The 14,473-nt window shown below is 51.0% G+C and overlaps 4 protein-coding genes across 4 annotated transcripts; 2 read left to right on the top strand and 2 right to left on the bottom strand.

Moving 5' to 3' along the window:
• Positions 1–583: 583 nt before the first annotated feature.
• COL26b_007549 (uncharacterized protein) lies at positions 584–1,381 on the top strand (the record flags this gene model as incomplete). Its single annotated transcript, XM_053180336.1, has 1 exon — positions 584–1,381. The coding sequence occupies one exon, from the start codon at positions 584–586 to the stop codon at positions 1,379–1,381; it is 798 nt and encodes a 265-aa protein (XP_053035785.1).
• A 5,512-nt stretch (positions 1,382–6,893) lies between these two features.
• COL26b_007548 (uncharacterized protein) lies at positions 6,894–7,769 on the top strand (the record flags this gene model as incomplete). Its single annotated transcript, XM_053180335.1, has 1 exon — positions 6,894–7,769. One exon carries the CDS (start codon positions 6,894–6,896, stop codon positions 7,767–7,769), a length of 876 nt encoding a protein of 291 aa, XP_053035784.1.
• Positions 7,770–7,819: 50 nt separating this feature from the next.
• On the bottom strand, positions 7,820–9,583 carry COL26b_007547 (uncharacterized protein; the record flags this gene model as incomplete). The annotated part of the gene is made up of 1 exon (XM_053180334.1): positions 7,820–9,583. One exon carries the CDS (start codon positions 9,581–9,583, stop codon positions 7,820–7,822), a length of 1,764 nt encoding a protein of 587 aa, XP_053035783.1.
• Positions 9,584–10,507: 924 nt separating this feature from the next.
• Positions 10,508–14,340, bottom strand: COL26b_007546 (putative NRPS-like protein biosynthetic cluster; the record flags this gene model as incomplete). The annotated part of the gene is made up of 6 exons (XM_053180333.1): positions 10,508–12,694; positions 12,764–13,182; positions 13,245–13,467; positions 13,519–13,938; positions 14,003–14,055; positions 14,106–14,340. The coding sequence occupies 6 exons, from the start codon at positions 14,338–14,340 to the stop codon at positions 10,508–10,510; spliced, it is 3,537 nt and encodes a 1,178-aa protein (XP_053035782.1).
• Positions 14,341–14,473: the final 133 nt, after the last annotated feature.

The raw sequence follows: 14,473 nt of genomic DNA, 5'->3' as shown, positions 1-14,473 counted from the left end.
TCGAACTTGCCTTGAAAGCCTGAGAAAGGTTGTATGGGCAGTCGACCCGAAGTTCACGCCGGGCGATGAAGAGTATACACACCAGCTGCATTTTTATTTTATGCTAAGATCGATGATGCGCAACTACCAGCCGTGGAAAACTGTGGAATGTACGTTTTCGGAAATCTCTTCTTCTTTGATACCCCACCCACAACCCGAATGGAGTGATTACATTCAAGAAGCGAAGGAACTTGAGCTACAATACTTCGACGTATCAGAGACAAGCGAAATCGCAGGTGCCGAGCAAGGTTTTCACCATTGGAAGGACGAGCCGAGCCCTTTTGCTCTTTAGCTTTTACTGTCAACCTTTGGTGCTGACGGATTATTTGACAGTTCTGGCGATGTCGGGGGCACGTTCAATCGGGGATATCTTCTCAATTGGGAAACGCTTCCACCGGAAAGGAGTTCCATGGCTACCTACCTTTGGCGGGATAGGATACAGGAAGAAAATACATGTATAAATAAACAATCATCTCACTTAATCGCTTTGAAATAACCACATATCTCAGCTCTGATTAAGGAAGACCATTGCATACGACACAAGATGGGCAGCACAGAAGCCTCACACACGATCACCGTGACCCTTGGTCAGGTGGCCAAGATGATTGACCACTCACTCCTCCACCCGACCATGACCGATACCGACATCCTGGAGGGTCTTCGCATTGCCAAAAAGTACAATGTCGCCACGGCATGCGTAAAGCCTTACCTTATCCCCCTCGCCAAAAGCGAACTTGAAGGCAGTGACGTGCTGGTCTGCCCGGTCATCGGCTTCCCTCACGGCAACAGCACCACCGAAGTCAAGATCTTTGAAGCCGAAGGCGCCGCTCACGATGGCGGAAAGGAAATCGACATGGTTGTCAACATCGGAAAGGTTCTCGGTGGCGATTGGGACTATGTCGCCGAGGAAATTCGCCAGATCAATGAAGCTGTCGTCGAGCACGGTGCCATTCTCAAAGTCATTTTCGAAAATGACTATCTTCAGGAGAAGCACATCATCCGGCTGTGTGAGATTTGCTCGGACATTGGTGTTGGCTTCGTCAAGACATCAACGGGATACGGCTTTGTGAAGCAGCCCAATGGGCTGTACACATATGCTGGGGCAACAGTGCCGCATCTCAAGCTCATGAGGCAGCATTCGAAGTCGGAGGTACAAGTCAAGGCAGCGGGAGGTGTGCGAACGTTGGATGACCTGCTCCATGTCATGTCTTTGGGTGTCACGCGAATTGGGGCTACTGCCACGATTGCGATCATGGAAGCTGCTGTTGCTAGAGGTATCACGGACAAGCCGAAAACTGTGGAGTTCAAGCCCATCAGCCACGCAGCGTCTGGAGGTTATTAGGAGGACAGAAAGATTTTGCTTCGACCTTTCTCACATGATGTTGTCACCATAGGATTCAAGGTTCCAATACAAGCAGCTGACAAGATCTCCGATTTCACGTAATCCTTTTGTCGTGTTCCTTTGTTCACTGTTGAAAAAATGAGTCCCGTCGATAAAAGACTCTAGGCGAATACATCGACCTACGGGCTGTTCACTACAAGGAATTTGGGGCTTTTCTTTTCAACATAAAATAATGATATCATCTGATGACACTAATGGAATCAGTATCCCCAAAATTGCAGCGGAGCTTGATGAGTTCGCATGAGTTGTGGCTGTCTTACATCGGGATTGATCCGTTCCGGTGGGTAGAATTACCAGAAACGGACTAGCGTCACCCGGAGCGCTCCGGCGGAAGACTCTTCTCCTGAACACCGTGGGAACCTCATCCCTTTCTACATCCGTCAAGGCAATGCCCTGACTGACATTGCAATCCGAAAATCAAAATGGAACCGCATGCTGCGTCAGCAAACCCACCGGCAAGACGCCAACGCAAGAAGGTTTCTGCAGCCTGTCAAAGATGTCGGCGGCAGAAGCTCAAGGTATTTTTTTTGATCTGCTCCTGAACAAGAGAAACAGGCTGACCACATGATTGTTTCAAGTGTGATGTTCAACGGCCCTGCACCCTCTGTGTCAGAGCTGAAGTGGAATGTGTCAATGAGGATACCGATCGGTGGAGAATCCAGGGCCCTCAACTCACCCGGAACCGGCCCCGCAGACCGGACGGAGACAAGGATGACACCGCAAGTCTCCGGCGGACAAAACGCAGTCGGCGAACAGTCACCGGGGAAAATGATACGGCGGAGCCTGCATCACCCGCATCACCTGAAGCGGTCATTATTGCTGCATCGCGGACGGCTTCTTCACCTTTAGAAGATGATGGTCCTCACATCGGAGCAGATTCCCCTGTCCCGCAGGTAACACCGGTGGAGAGGAGTAGGCGATCATGGCCATCGAACTCTGCAGCGATGACTTTCATGGATGAGGTATTGATTTCACTCGGTTCTGTGCTCATGACGGACGCTGACACGTGCTGAAAGGCCTTCCAACGTCAAGATGCGACAACACCGGGAGAGGCCGACACATCTGCGTTTGCTGCGAACCAATGGTCAGCTAGAAGCATTGCCACAAGCTCTTCGCGAGCAGAAAATGGTGTCCCATTGAGAACCAGCCCACATACTCCTGGGCTCTGCCAATCGAGGCTACATCGAAGCAAGAGGTCAAGCGATGCCGAGCGTGCTCTGGTGATGACCTTACCCGAGAAACAGGTTGCAAAGCTGTTGATTGACAATTACTTCGACAAGATCCATTGGTGCTTTCTGATCTTCTTTCAAGACGAATTCAAGGAGCGCTTTGAAAGCCTTTTTAACAGTATTTCTCGCGATGACGGGATTAAAGGAGCAAGCATCAGTTTCGTCAGTCTCGTCCTTGGCGTATGCCTTACTAGCCTACCGTATTTGAGCGATGAGGCACGGTCTGAGCTAGTCCGTTTAGGCGTTGATTCAGCATCACTGCAAGAACAGATACTGTCCATACTGAGACTGAAGCTCCTCGATTATGTCTCTTCCGGGTCAATCGAGGCGGTGCAGACATGTATCCTCTTGGGGTGCTTTCACTTGTACCATGGAGAGCCCGAGTTAGCTTGGCCGATATGCGGCTGTGGCTTGCGAATCGCTCAAGCCCTGAACCTACATCGGGCTGCAGCTGATCAACGATCTGGAGTACCCGACTTTGATGACCCAGTCACCAGGGCTATCGAGACCAAAAGGCGGTGTTGGTGGTCAATCTACGAGACGGAGACTATCTGTTCTATGCTATACGGGTTTCCCTTGAGCGTAGTTGATGAAGATTGTGACGTGGAGTTACCTGATCCATATCCTTTGAGATCGAAGGACCCGTCTTGGAAATCCAACGAATGGAAAGCAGCAGGCAAAGCGACGCTCTTATCATTCAAACGAGCCATGGCTGAACTGACGATAATTGTCAAATCTGCTCTTTCTCGCCTTTATGGAACACAACGAAGACTGCTAGAGAAAGACCAGATGGATAACGCCAGCGGATCTGACTTGCAGCTTTTGATCAGTACGATTGCCGAACTGGATGGCAGGCTTAAGACATGGCGGGACCATCTTCCTATGGAACTTCTATTGGGCGGCGCAATTTCCAAGTCTCAAACAGAGAGCCTCGCTGGCGGGATACCAGAAAGCTTAAGAAGTAGCTTTCCTAGCCAAACCAAACGACTCCAACTGTTTGGAGTCCAATCGCTTTCTCTCAAACTCGCTTTTGAGAACGCGAGAATTCTGGTGCATCGACCTCTTCTTTCCTACAAGACGATGGCTATCGCGGGACATTCTCGTAATGCTCAGCCTCTCCGCTCAGCTGTTCAAGCATGCCGCGACGCCGCTTTGCAGATAGCTCAGGTTGGGTCCACTTCGGAATTCAACGAGGTCGCTGGTACATATGCTGTATCATTCTTGGCTTTACATCTCTTCACAGCCGGGGTAGCTCTATCGATACTAACCAGCCTCGAACCGCTGAGTCGAGAGTCTTTCGAGTCAAAGATGGGCCTTCGGCAACTGGTTTCCATGCACTCTCAACTGAAGGCCAAATCTATCGTCGCCGAGCAAGGTTTCGAAATCCTCAAGAGGCTGATGACCCTTGTAATGTCAAAGGAAACCGAAAGGATGCTTCAATTTGAGCCAGCAGATGCAGAACCCGGACGCAACTCAGATTCGACTCAGCGGACATCTGAATCCATTGAAGTAGCAACCCAGAGTAATTCTGCCACACGCGCTGGAGAGAGCCTCCCCTCTACAGATTTCCAGGGGACATCTCAGGACGATTTAATGAGTGATTCAAGACCCGACATTCCGGAAGACTCAGCACAAATGGCTCGTTCAGATCTTGGATTCTGCGAAGACCCTCTGGTGACTCAAGCTCTTCTTGATTTTGAACAAGGTAAGTACATACGCATTTTTTTAGCGTGCATTCGCTAACATACTCCACAGCCATGAGCTACGATCCGAATGGCGTACTTGGAGGTGGGCTAGCAGAATTTGGTGATCCGTTCGTAGAGAGTTGTTTCGGTGCACATGATCAAGGCTGGATCTGGAACCCAAGAAATTGAGTCTCCAGCCCATGGCACGTCCGCTTGCCCCGACATTAAAGCATGCCTCCAACTGGATTCTCGTCAGGTAGCATTTTAGTCTATAAATATTCCGATGTACTTAGAACTTAGCCAGACAGAGAGCGAAAAACATCCGCCATTACTTCAGGAGCAAATGCAAAATCCCTCTCCACTTTCTCATTCAGCCCCCAAGCCTCGGCGCTGCTGTCTAACACAGTCGCCCTTCGCATGTCCCGTTTATGGTTGCCAACAACTGGCGTGCCCCTGTGTAGTGTGCAGGTGTTATCCCACATCACCAGATCCCCTACTTCCGCCCATGGAATAGACACTACGTACTTCTCCTGCGTGACATGCTTGTACAAGAAATCCAATGTCTCTCTCGCCTCGTCCTCGGACAGACCATCAATATGGTGACAGTGCGACGGAACGAAGAGGTTCATTCGTCCGCTGGGTTCGTGCAGTTGGACAATTTTATGCTTGCTCATGGGGTGGTTCCCCGGCGTGAGCTTAGCGAAGAACTCGGGGCACGCTGTCTTACGCGAGTGCCAAAAGGAGTGGTTCGCAATATAGTTCTTCCTGAGAAGCTCTTCCTTCCAGGACTCCGGAAGGTCGTCCCAGGCAGTTCGTGTATCGGCATAGTCGGTGTTGCCACCGGCTCCTTTGGGTGGGATCTCATGTGCCAAAAGAATAGAATAGCTTGCTCGATGGGCATTGAAGCTGCTGTCGACGTGGAACAATGTATTTCCCTGCGCGTGTCATAAGCAAAGCATCCATCTGGAAGCAGACGAGCTTGAACAGATTCATTTCTTACCTTGCTGATTTGCGCTCTGGGATCTGCTGAGCCGATGATGTTGCCACTGGCGTCAATATTACCTTGGTCAGTCAACTCGGGCATCTTCAGCCGGGACTGAGCTCCAGTGTCCTTTCGCCGCTCAAGCTCGCCAAAGTGTTCAGCGAACGCGACGTGCCTTTCGTCGTCCAATCCTGTTGCCGGGAATACCAAGACACCATACTGTCCACGGAGTTTCAGCGAAATACCTCTCGAGACTGAGCAAAGTTCTAAGTCACCTTTGCAATTGCAGCCTTTATCGCCTCCAATGTTTCGACTGGAATCGACTTTGAGAAGTCTACACCCAACACCTTTGCCGCGAATGTAGGATGAAGAGGCTCAATCGTGAGAGACATGATGACTTGGCGATCTGTAGCTACAGAAGAATATCGATAGCTTGGGGGAAAGTTCAGACGAAGTTCATAGAGTTCACTTGGCACGAACGGGACCCCTGATCTACCCCAGGCTTTTCACCGCCTACAAGCGTCATCGTCGCCGGGTTCTCGTCACGTTTCGATATCGCTCATCTGTAGGACCCACGCCCATTTATTAGAGTTTCGCCTTATCTCAACTGCCACCGTTCCACGAGTCATTCCCAGTCACGTCCGCACCCAATGCGTCGGATGTCTCCATGACAAGCTTCTGACCGACAGGGCAACCCCTGGCTGAAGAAATGTCGTTTTTCGGACCAGTTGAGAAGCCGCAATTTCTTGTCAACGTCAGAATATTACTTGACTCCTCTCTCGTGCACAGCAATAGTCAAAACCACGCCAGTCGACGCGACGTCAGAGCCTCTGGTGGTAGTTGCAGCCAAGTTGTCGAGATGGGAGTGCGATCTTTGCTCAACCCAGTGTTGGGCTCGGAGCGTCGGCAGCCGGACCGCGCTCCGACGGACACGGTATTCCAGCTGTCGGCGATGGATAGCTCGTGGATGATGCGTATGATGATCATGAGCTGGTCGATGTGTTTTCACGATGTCCTTGACGCTGATAAGCTTCACGATTCGCTTACCGAGCTTTTGAACATCGGACATTGGAAGAAACTTGGTGGTCGGCCTCGGTTGACGGTAGGTTTCTAGTCTCCCAGTTCAACCAGACTCCTCCTACGAAACGCTGACACACGTTCAGAAGGATGGCAAAATTGAGCTTCACATTCCGGACGTTTTCACTCCATCTCGCCCAGCAGTTCACTTTACTACCGAGCCAAACCCTGCAAGCGTAAAGCTTCACCCACTCTCTTCTACTATCCCCTCGTACTTCCCGCAGACAACGGCAGGGCCGAGGATCATCGACACTCCCGAGAATTTGCATTCCATTCTTGCCGGCCCTGAAGCAGCCAAGTCATTCGACGACTACAACTTCACAGACCGGCCTGCCTTTTCACTCCACATCATCACATTCACTGATGCAACGTTTGTGACGATCACCTACCCTCACAGCATTACGGACGGCATGGGTCGACGCGAACTTGTCGAGAATTGGTGTCGCATCTTGGCCGGTCGTAGATCTAACGTTACACCAATGGCTTTCCCGACCTTAGATCCCATGGCTAAAGTTGCGAAAGCATCTCCTCCACGCTACGATGAACCTTTCACATGGGAGCACAAGCGCCTTCAAGGCTGGGGGGTGGTCCGGTTCACCTTTGGTATTCTGTGGTATTTGGTCAGGAATCGTATCCGCCAGAGGAATCTCTTTATCCCAGCTGCTTATTTGGCAGAGCTGCGTAAGCGTGCCGAAGAGGATCTTGAGAAGGACGGACAGGCAACGGAGCGTTTGAGTGATGGGGATATCCTGACAGCATGGCTGTCGCGTCTCGCATGCTCCCACATAAGCGAAAAGGGTACCTCAAAGCCCATCTCTATTTCTACAGCCCTGGATCTCCGAGGCCGTCTTCATGAAAACGATATGTCTCCAAACTTCGCTTACGTCTCGAATATTGTTGCATACAACTGGACCAATACGAACGCCCTCGAGCTCCTTCGCGGAACATTCGGCAGGGCTGTGGCACTAGTTCGGAACTCAGTGAGGTCGCAGCTCACAGATGCACAAGTTTATGCCTCGACTCGTCTCACTTACAACGCCGTTGCAGAGAGTGGCAGCACAAAGCAGTTTACTGAGCCAAACGGCTTTGTGGTCTCCGTGTCTAATGTGTCCAAGGCGAGATTCCATGAAGTCATTGACTTCAGTCCAGCTATCAAAGACGGTGGCAGTGATGAGATTCGGACAACACCGAGAGGCAAGATCGTGTGGCAGTGCAACACCCCGAAGATGAAGATGCACCCACCGTGTCTGATCTACATACAGGGCAAGGACCATGGTGGCAACTATCTCGCACAGATGTTGGTCTCTGAAAAGACCTGGCGCCTGATCGAGAAGGAAATAGAATTCTCAGTCTGAATTCAGATCTTAATAATGAAAGCGCTCTCTCTGTGTAGCAAATCGAACAACTATACTACATGCCCCTTGACTTGCTTCAGAGTCTTCACATTAATATCCCGCCAAGCAAAAGTCGCCACAAAGCCTACCACCCAGATGGCAGTAGCGGCAAGCAACATCATTTTTTGAGCTTCACCATACGCCAACTGGAGGGCTTTACGAGTAGCAGAGCCTACTGGGTACATCAATTGCGTGGCGAGGTCCGAGTAGATTGGCAGGAAATTGGCCAGCTCTTCTGTCGGCAGATTCTCCATCAACTTCTTAGCGAACACATCCTGCCAGATTGCAGCAGATACAGTCAGGCCAATGGCTCCGCCAATCTCAGCGAACATGGCTTCAGTGGCCAGTACGACAGCCACATGCTGGTGTGAAGCGGCCGCCATCGCAGCCAGCCCTGCTGTGATGATGATGGTACCACCCGCAATGGCGATGAGTATCTGACATAAGATGATGAAGCCGATGTTTTGATCAGGCTGACGGAAGTAAATCATGAGACCCATACCGAAGATGTGTAACGGAATGGCGAACCAAAGGGTGATGATCTTGAAGCGGCCGGTTCGGTGTACTATCCACCCTACGACAAGCCCCCAAAGTGTGTTGCCGATAGTGTAGATGTTGTAGACGTAACTGGCTTTGGTGACATTGAGATCATTGACAACCATAAGGAAGGAACTGAAGAAGCTGTTCCAGATGAAGTAACTAATGAACAAAACGGCTGAGAGCCCACACGCACCGATGACGGTTCGATCCAATAGTAGAGAATAGGGGATAAATGTGATGGGGGCAAATGTTCTCTCCCATATGACAAATGATATGAGAAGAACAACACCAAAGACCAATAGGCAGATGATGAGTGGAGATCGCCATCCTTCGTCTTGCATGGAGTAAATGTTGAAGGGCAGAAGGAACAATGCCAAGCCAGCTGACATTAGGAAAAGTCCTACGGCATCAAATTCTCGGCAGTAATAGGATAATGATTCCAACGTAGTCCGCTGACTGGTGTGCTTGGAGATTATTCCCAGTCTCTTGGCTTTGGTGAGATTGTATGCAAAGAGTCCGAATAGGGGGAGCGTGAAGAGAGGTACGACAATCGAGAAAATGCCAAACGCCCATCGCCACCCTGGTCCTGTGAGGTAGGCTTGGGAAATCGGGCCAGAGAGCCATGTGGTGATGAGGTTTGGCGAAGAAGTGAAAGCCAGCATAAGCCCCCTATTTCGCAAGGATGAAGTGTCTGCAACAAAGATAGAAATGCTGTACAGCAGTGCGTTCTGGCCAACTGTGTAAAAGACTTGAGCAGCTGCATAAGTCTCCACACTGTTGCAGGCAGCCATCATCACCAGTCCGAGGGTGGCTATGAAGATGGATAGGAGGTAGCCCTGCGGTCGTCCGAAAACATCTAGGATCTTGGCGAGGGTAAGCTTGACGACTCCGCCGATGATGCCACTGATGACGGCGACGGTTGGCGTCAAGGAGTGCTGTTTAAAGGCGGATGTAACGAAAGGTGTAAGGGCGGTTAGGGCACCCTGCTGCATGAGCATGACGAAGTAGATGACCCAGATCATCACATAAGCGATGACCAAGGAGGATGTCGTCCATGTCGAAGTTACAGCTTCTATGTTCTGCACACCGGTCTGAGCCTCAGGCTGGTCGGTGTCAGACCCCGAAGAAGCGTCATTGACGTGAGCTGTTGTGCTGATACGTGTGTCGGTCTTGTCGGTTGTTGTGCTTGGGGGCGACAGCGATGGCACACCCTGTGGGTCCTTTCCTTGATCCATGCTGGCAAAAGTTCTAACGATCAGAAGGATGGCGAAGATGAGGTGAACGGGGCAGAAACAGGATCATTATGAATGTCTTCGTCGAATCTCAGTAAAAACGCCTTCAGCGACTCTGCCCTCGTTTCTGCAATCCTATTGTTGATTTGCTCAAACCTGCTCACCGATGCGTGCTGACGCTTACGATATTTCGGCAGGATCCAAAGTGTGGTGTGAACGAAGGTTGCCGAGCAGGGATGAAGATGACGGGACCTGATCCACAACATGGAAAATGTGGTTCAGGACCGAACCGCTGCAATGGGGTCAGCACGGGTTCGTCCCGGTTAGTCCGGCCGTCGGCACGGCGTCGGGGAGTGAGCCAGGATTCTGCATTACCCCAATCGGCGAACACGCAGGCTTCAACCACAAATTCCCTGAGAAAATGTAAGATTTTGATCCACAACATGCGCCAAGGGCTTCGGAGCAGAGAATGCTACAATCCTATCAGGTAGGCTGTAATGCTTACAGCCTCAAATTTGCTCAACACAGCAGCGCTATTGATGATTTTGGATAACAGCATGTGCAACAATGTGGCAAACGAAGCATGCTTCATAATGTCATGGCGGCCTGCATGGGCACATCACATAAAATCTGGCCAAGAAACATCCCACGATCAGATCACGTATCGAGGTAAGGCTGAAAGCGACTACCTAGTACTTTGAAGGGCAATATGACCCATAGTTCGACGTAGCGGAAAGGATCTATTGTCTAGGGCTTGTACAAGGTATTCACTGCTACCAAAGATTCCACAAAACACCCAACTTGTGAACAACCCGCGCAAGAAGTATCTCAGTCTATTGTGACGCAAGGTACCTTTTTCATGGTCTAATGTAACGTGATTCTATGTGACCCCAATGGACGAAACAAGTATCTCAACCGCCTCAGTGACTAACCAAGAAAAGCGGCGTACTTGGTAAACTCTTCGTCAGCTGTCAACGTTTCGAACTCTTCGGGGAGCGTGCCCAGCAATAGCTCCACAGAACCATCATCACGCATAGGGAGGATAAGCAGCAGCCTGAAAGCCGTGTTGAACCGGTCCATCAGAATCCTCATGGTGTCAGGTGTGCCCTGGTTTTCAAAGAACTCATCGCCGAACGAGATTTCGGTCGTCTGGAAGAGCATCAGGTTGTTCATCATGCAGTGCATCCCCGCCAACCCCATGCAAGCGTTGGTAAGCATGCCGTAGTCGGGCACAGACTGGAGAAGAGTGAAGGCGTCATGAACCAGGGAAGGATTGATGCGAGTGGCTGCCTCGCGGAAGAGGTAAGCAATGCGTCCCAGGCTCGTCTTTGGTGAGCAAAGCTCTTCGACCGCCATGTAGGGTCGGTTGGTAACCAAGCAGCTGCCCATGAATGATGAGGGCAACAGAGAAGAAAAATAGGGGCGAGCATCGATGGGCATCTCCACAATCGCGTTGTCTTCTGGCCCAAATTCTTCGCCATGTATCTCCTTGGCAACGCGGTAGCGAGCTCTAATTGCAGCCCGCCAGAAGAAAGCCTGGATAACGTCGCTGATGGATGTCACAGCCCCCTTGGCCTCCGGGTCAGCAAGCACCATCTGTCGAAGCCTCTCCACATTTTCGCTCGAAACGAGAAACGTGGTGGGCTTCATATGGCGACCGTCAGCCGGAGGAACGGGTGGCCAGGCAAACTTGCGGGGGAATGGGGGTGGTGTGGGGAATGTCGACTCCGTGAGACGCGTTTCCACCTTCACCGGACCATTGCCGTTCTGAAGCTCTGAAGGATCTGGGAATCCTAAGAATCCCCAGACGTTAGGGTCCACCTCGTGTGCAGGCTTGGCATACCCTTCGAGTTCGTAGAGGATGTGAGGCAGGCTCCTGTTGAGGCTCTCAGGATCAAGCCAGTCGCAAGTGGCTGACATGTCACCCTGAACATATCTGCAGCTCTCGGCCCAGACTCTTAGGGCTGTGATAGCTCCCATCCCATCAACTGCCGCGTGGTGGATGTTAATGGCGAGAATACACCCACCCTTGATGAAGTTTGCCTGCGCAACAAGAACCTCAGCCGGGAGCGTCGGAAACCAGGGGCAGTCGATGACGACTTCGTCGCTGAAGGCCGAGGCTACAAAGCCGGCAGATCTTAATTCTTCAAAAGAAGGAAGCATATTGGAGAGATCCTTGTAGCGCAGTTGCCTGAGCGGAGAGTTCTTGAAGTTGGTTTCAGGGGTCGCGGTTGACGGAATCAGGGGCAAAGTGATCCGAAGATCACCATTTTTGTACCCCGTCTCATGCGGCGAGCAGCGCATGACCTTGCCTTCAAGTTCTGGAATGAGTTCAATAGTCCTGCGAAGCCCATCGTGCAGCCTGTTGAATACGTCCTCGTACTGTGCGTCTCCGCGCAGCGGTATGTAGAACTTCATGCCCACGTAGATGTTGGGGTTCATCAAGTCAAACGGGTTGACTTTGGGCGATAGGCGTGACTTGTGGGCGTCCATCATCTTCCTCATTTTGACCACAGTAGGGTCTAAATCCTCGTCTGATGCGGAGGCATTCTTGCCCGTTGGATGCTTTTTCTCAGCCACCAACTTCGAGATCGTGGCAGCAAATTTGCCGAGCGTGGGGCTAGCATATAGATGCCGAGGCGATAGCTTGTCTTGTAGCCCAGTAGCTGCACGGATGATCTTGACGGCTCGGAATACAAGGAGCGAGTCTAGGCCCAAGCTAAAAACATCTGCATCGGGCGACGCGTTGTTAAGAGCTGGCGAAAGAGAGCCAAAGATCTGCCTGATCGCTTGGGTGATAGACTCGACAGAGCTTACGTCGATGGCAGTGAACTGCGAATCTTGTTCTTCCAAGCGGGAATCATAGAAGCGCTTGATATAGTCGGCGTAGAGCTCTAGCGTAGCACGTCGCTTGATGGTTCGTTTGTCGGTGCGAATGAACGGCTTGTCTGGTTCAGCGAAGGTGATGTAGTCTCTCTGAAGCTGGTTCTTGTGCATAGAGAGTGAGTTGGCTCGCTCTACAATAGCCCAGATGCTGTCCAGAAGTTCGGTCGTCTTTGAATATGGATCCTTCAGCTCGATTAGAAGACCTGCCTGAGGTTTACTTGAACCGATCTGCGACAGTGTCAGACATGAATCCTACGTGCTGACGACAACCGACGATTTAAGGCAAAGCTTGCTTACCATGATACAGCCTTCAACAGCAGGGTGGGTCGTGACCAGTGCCTCCGTGTCTAAGGGAGAAATCTTGTAACCATTAGAGAGAACGACAACATCGTCATTTCTCCCCTTGTACGCCCAGAGCTTTGGCTTGGTCGGATGCTGCGTGTACAGATCCTTCAGATTGATACTCTTCTGGTCGGGAAATGTGTGGAAGATCCCCTGAAATAAGGGGCCATGTTCGTTCCGATGGACCCAATGCTCAAAGACGCCGGGTTCGACTTCCTTGAATTCAAAGCCCGAGAAGGGATGGAATGCAAAGTAGAGCCAATCTTCTCTGTCTACCCAGAGATTCCCAATGAAGAGACCTTCTGTTGTGCCCGTGAGGTTCAGGACTCGGATGACGTTGTTCACTTTGGACGCGCTGACGGGACTGACAGGACCTGAGACATGACTGCGTCAGCTTACAATCGTCTACTTGAAGGATTTATTATCATGTACTCACCACCGGATGCACAGATGAACTTGGAAGACCGAAGCTTGGGCAAGACGTCTGGGGTTTCTCCAAGCTCGTCCACCAGCGAGGGAACCATGCTCCAGATATCGATCTTTGCGTGCTCTCCGAGAGATTCTATGAGGTTCATGTTGGGTATGACACCGGGCGGTCCCAAGATGCAGTGAAGATTGAAGAGCGAGGGCAAGAGAATATCCATGATGATACCGGCTCCCTGGGTTTGGTAAGCACGAGGATACTATTGACTCTGAGGGGAAGTACTAACATGACTCATGGGAAATGAGGAGTAGATCCTGTCACCATCGTTCCAGTTATCTGTCCATGGGACCATACCGCCGTCTCCTTCTGTTGGTGGTAGGAGCCGGACGGCATCCATTGTTCCGATCAGGGCGTGAGACCAGACAATGGGCTTTGGCAACCCCGTTGAACCCGACGTGTGGAGGAGGCAGAAAGGCTCTTGGCTCGCCTCGTCGAAAGTCTTGTAGAAGGGGTATGGCTCAGCACCATCCGCATCAAGCAGTTCATCAAGCTCAGGCAAGTCGAGGACCTGCATGTCCCGCTGTTGCAGAAGGTCATCAACAAGAGGGTAGTCCAGGCCACGAGGCTTCACCCAGATATTGCATTTGGCCGCTTGCAAGACAGCAAGAGCCCCTTCGGTACTGTTCTTGGCGGACAGGAACAAGGCCTGGTCACCCCCAACGGTGTTAGGTAAGTTACTTGACAATATTCATGCGCAAAGTCTAACTTACGGTGCAGTTGGCCTTGACACAGGCATATGTCAACAGAATGTGGCGGAGGTCATCTGACAGGCATTAGCCAAAAGCAACACGGTTCTGGGAGATCAGCGCTTACGAGGTCCGATGTAACCAACGGGTTGGATCTCTCCGGTGTTTCCAACTTGTTTGTGAAGCCACCAAGCCGTCTTGTTAACAGCTTGGGCAAATTGATAAGCATACACGTTGTGAAAGCCTTGACTGATGTCGGAAGACTTTGCTATGGAAAAGACGAGACGATTTGGCTCAGTTGCAGCCAAATCATCAAGAATTTGAGGGATAAGCCTCTTGCCAACGTTCTTGGGAATTTCCATTGTGGTCAAAGATAAAGAGATGAAGTTGAAATGGCAAAGACCCGACTTGGTTCGAAGAGTATCTTGAAGAGCTAACTCATCCAGATGGATACGGGGGAGAGTGAATGATATGGGAATTGCTTGGAAATGATAT

Source organism: Colletotrichum chrysophilum, assembly GCF_026319265.1.
Source record: "Colletotrichum chrysophilum strain AFK26 chromosome Unknown scaffold_61, whole genome shotgun sequence".
NCBI lineage: Eukaryota > Fungi > Ascomycota > Sordariomycetes > Glomerellales > Glomerellaceae > Colletotrichum > Colletotrichum chrysophilum.
This window is presented reverse-complemented; position numbering and strand designations above follow the sequence as displayed.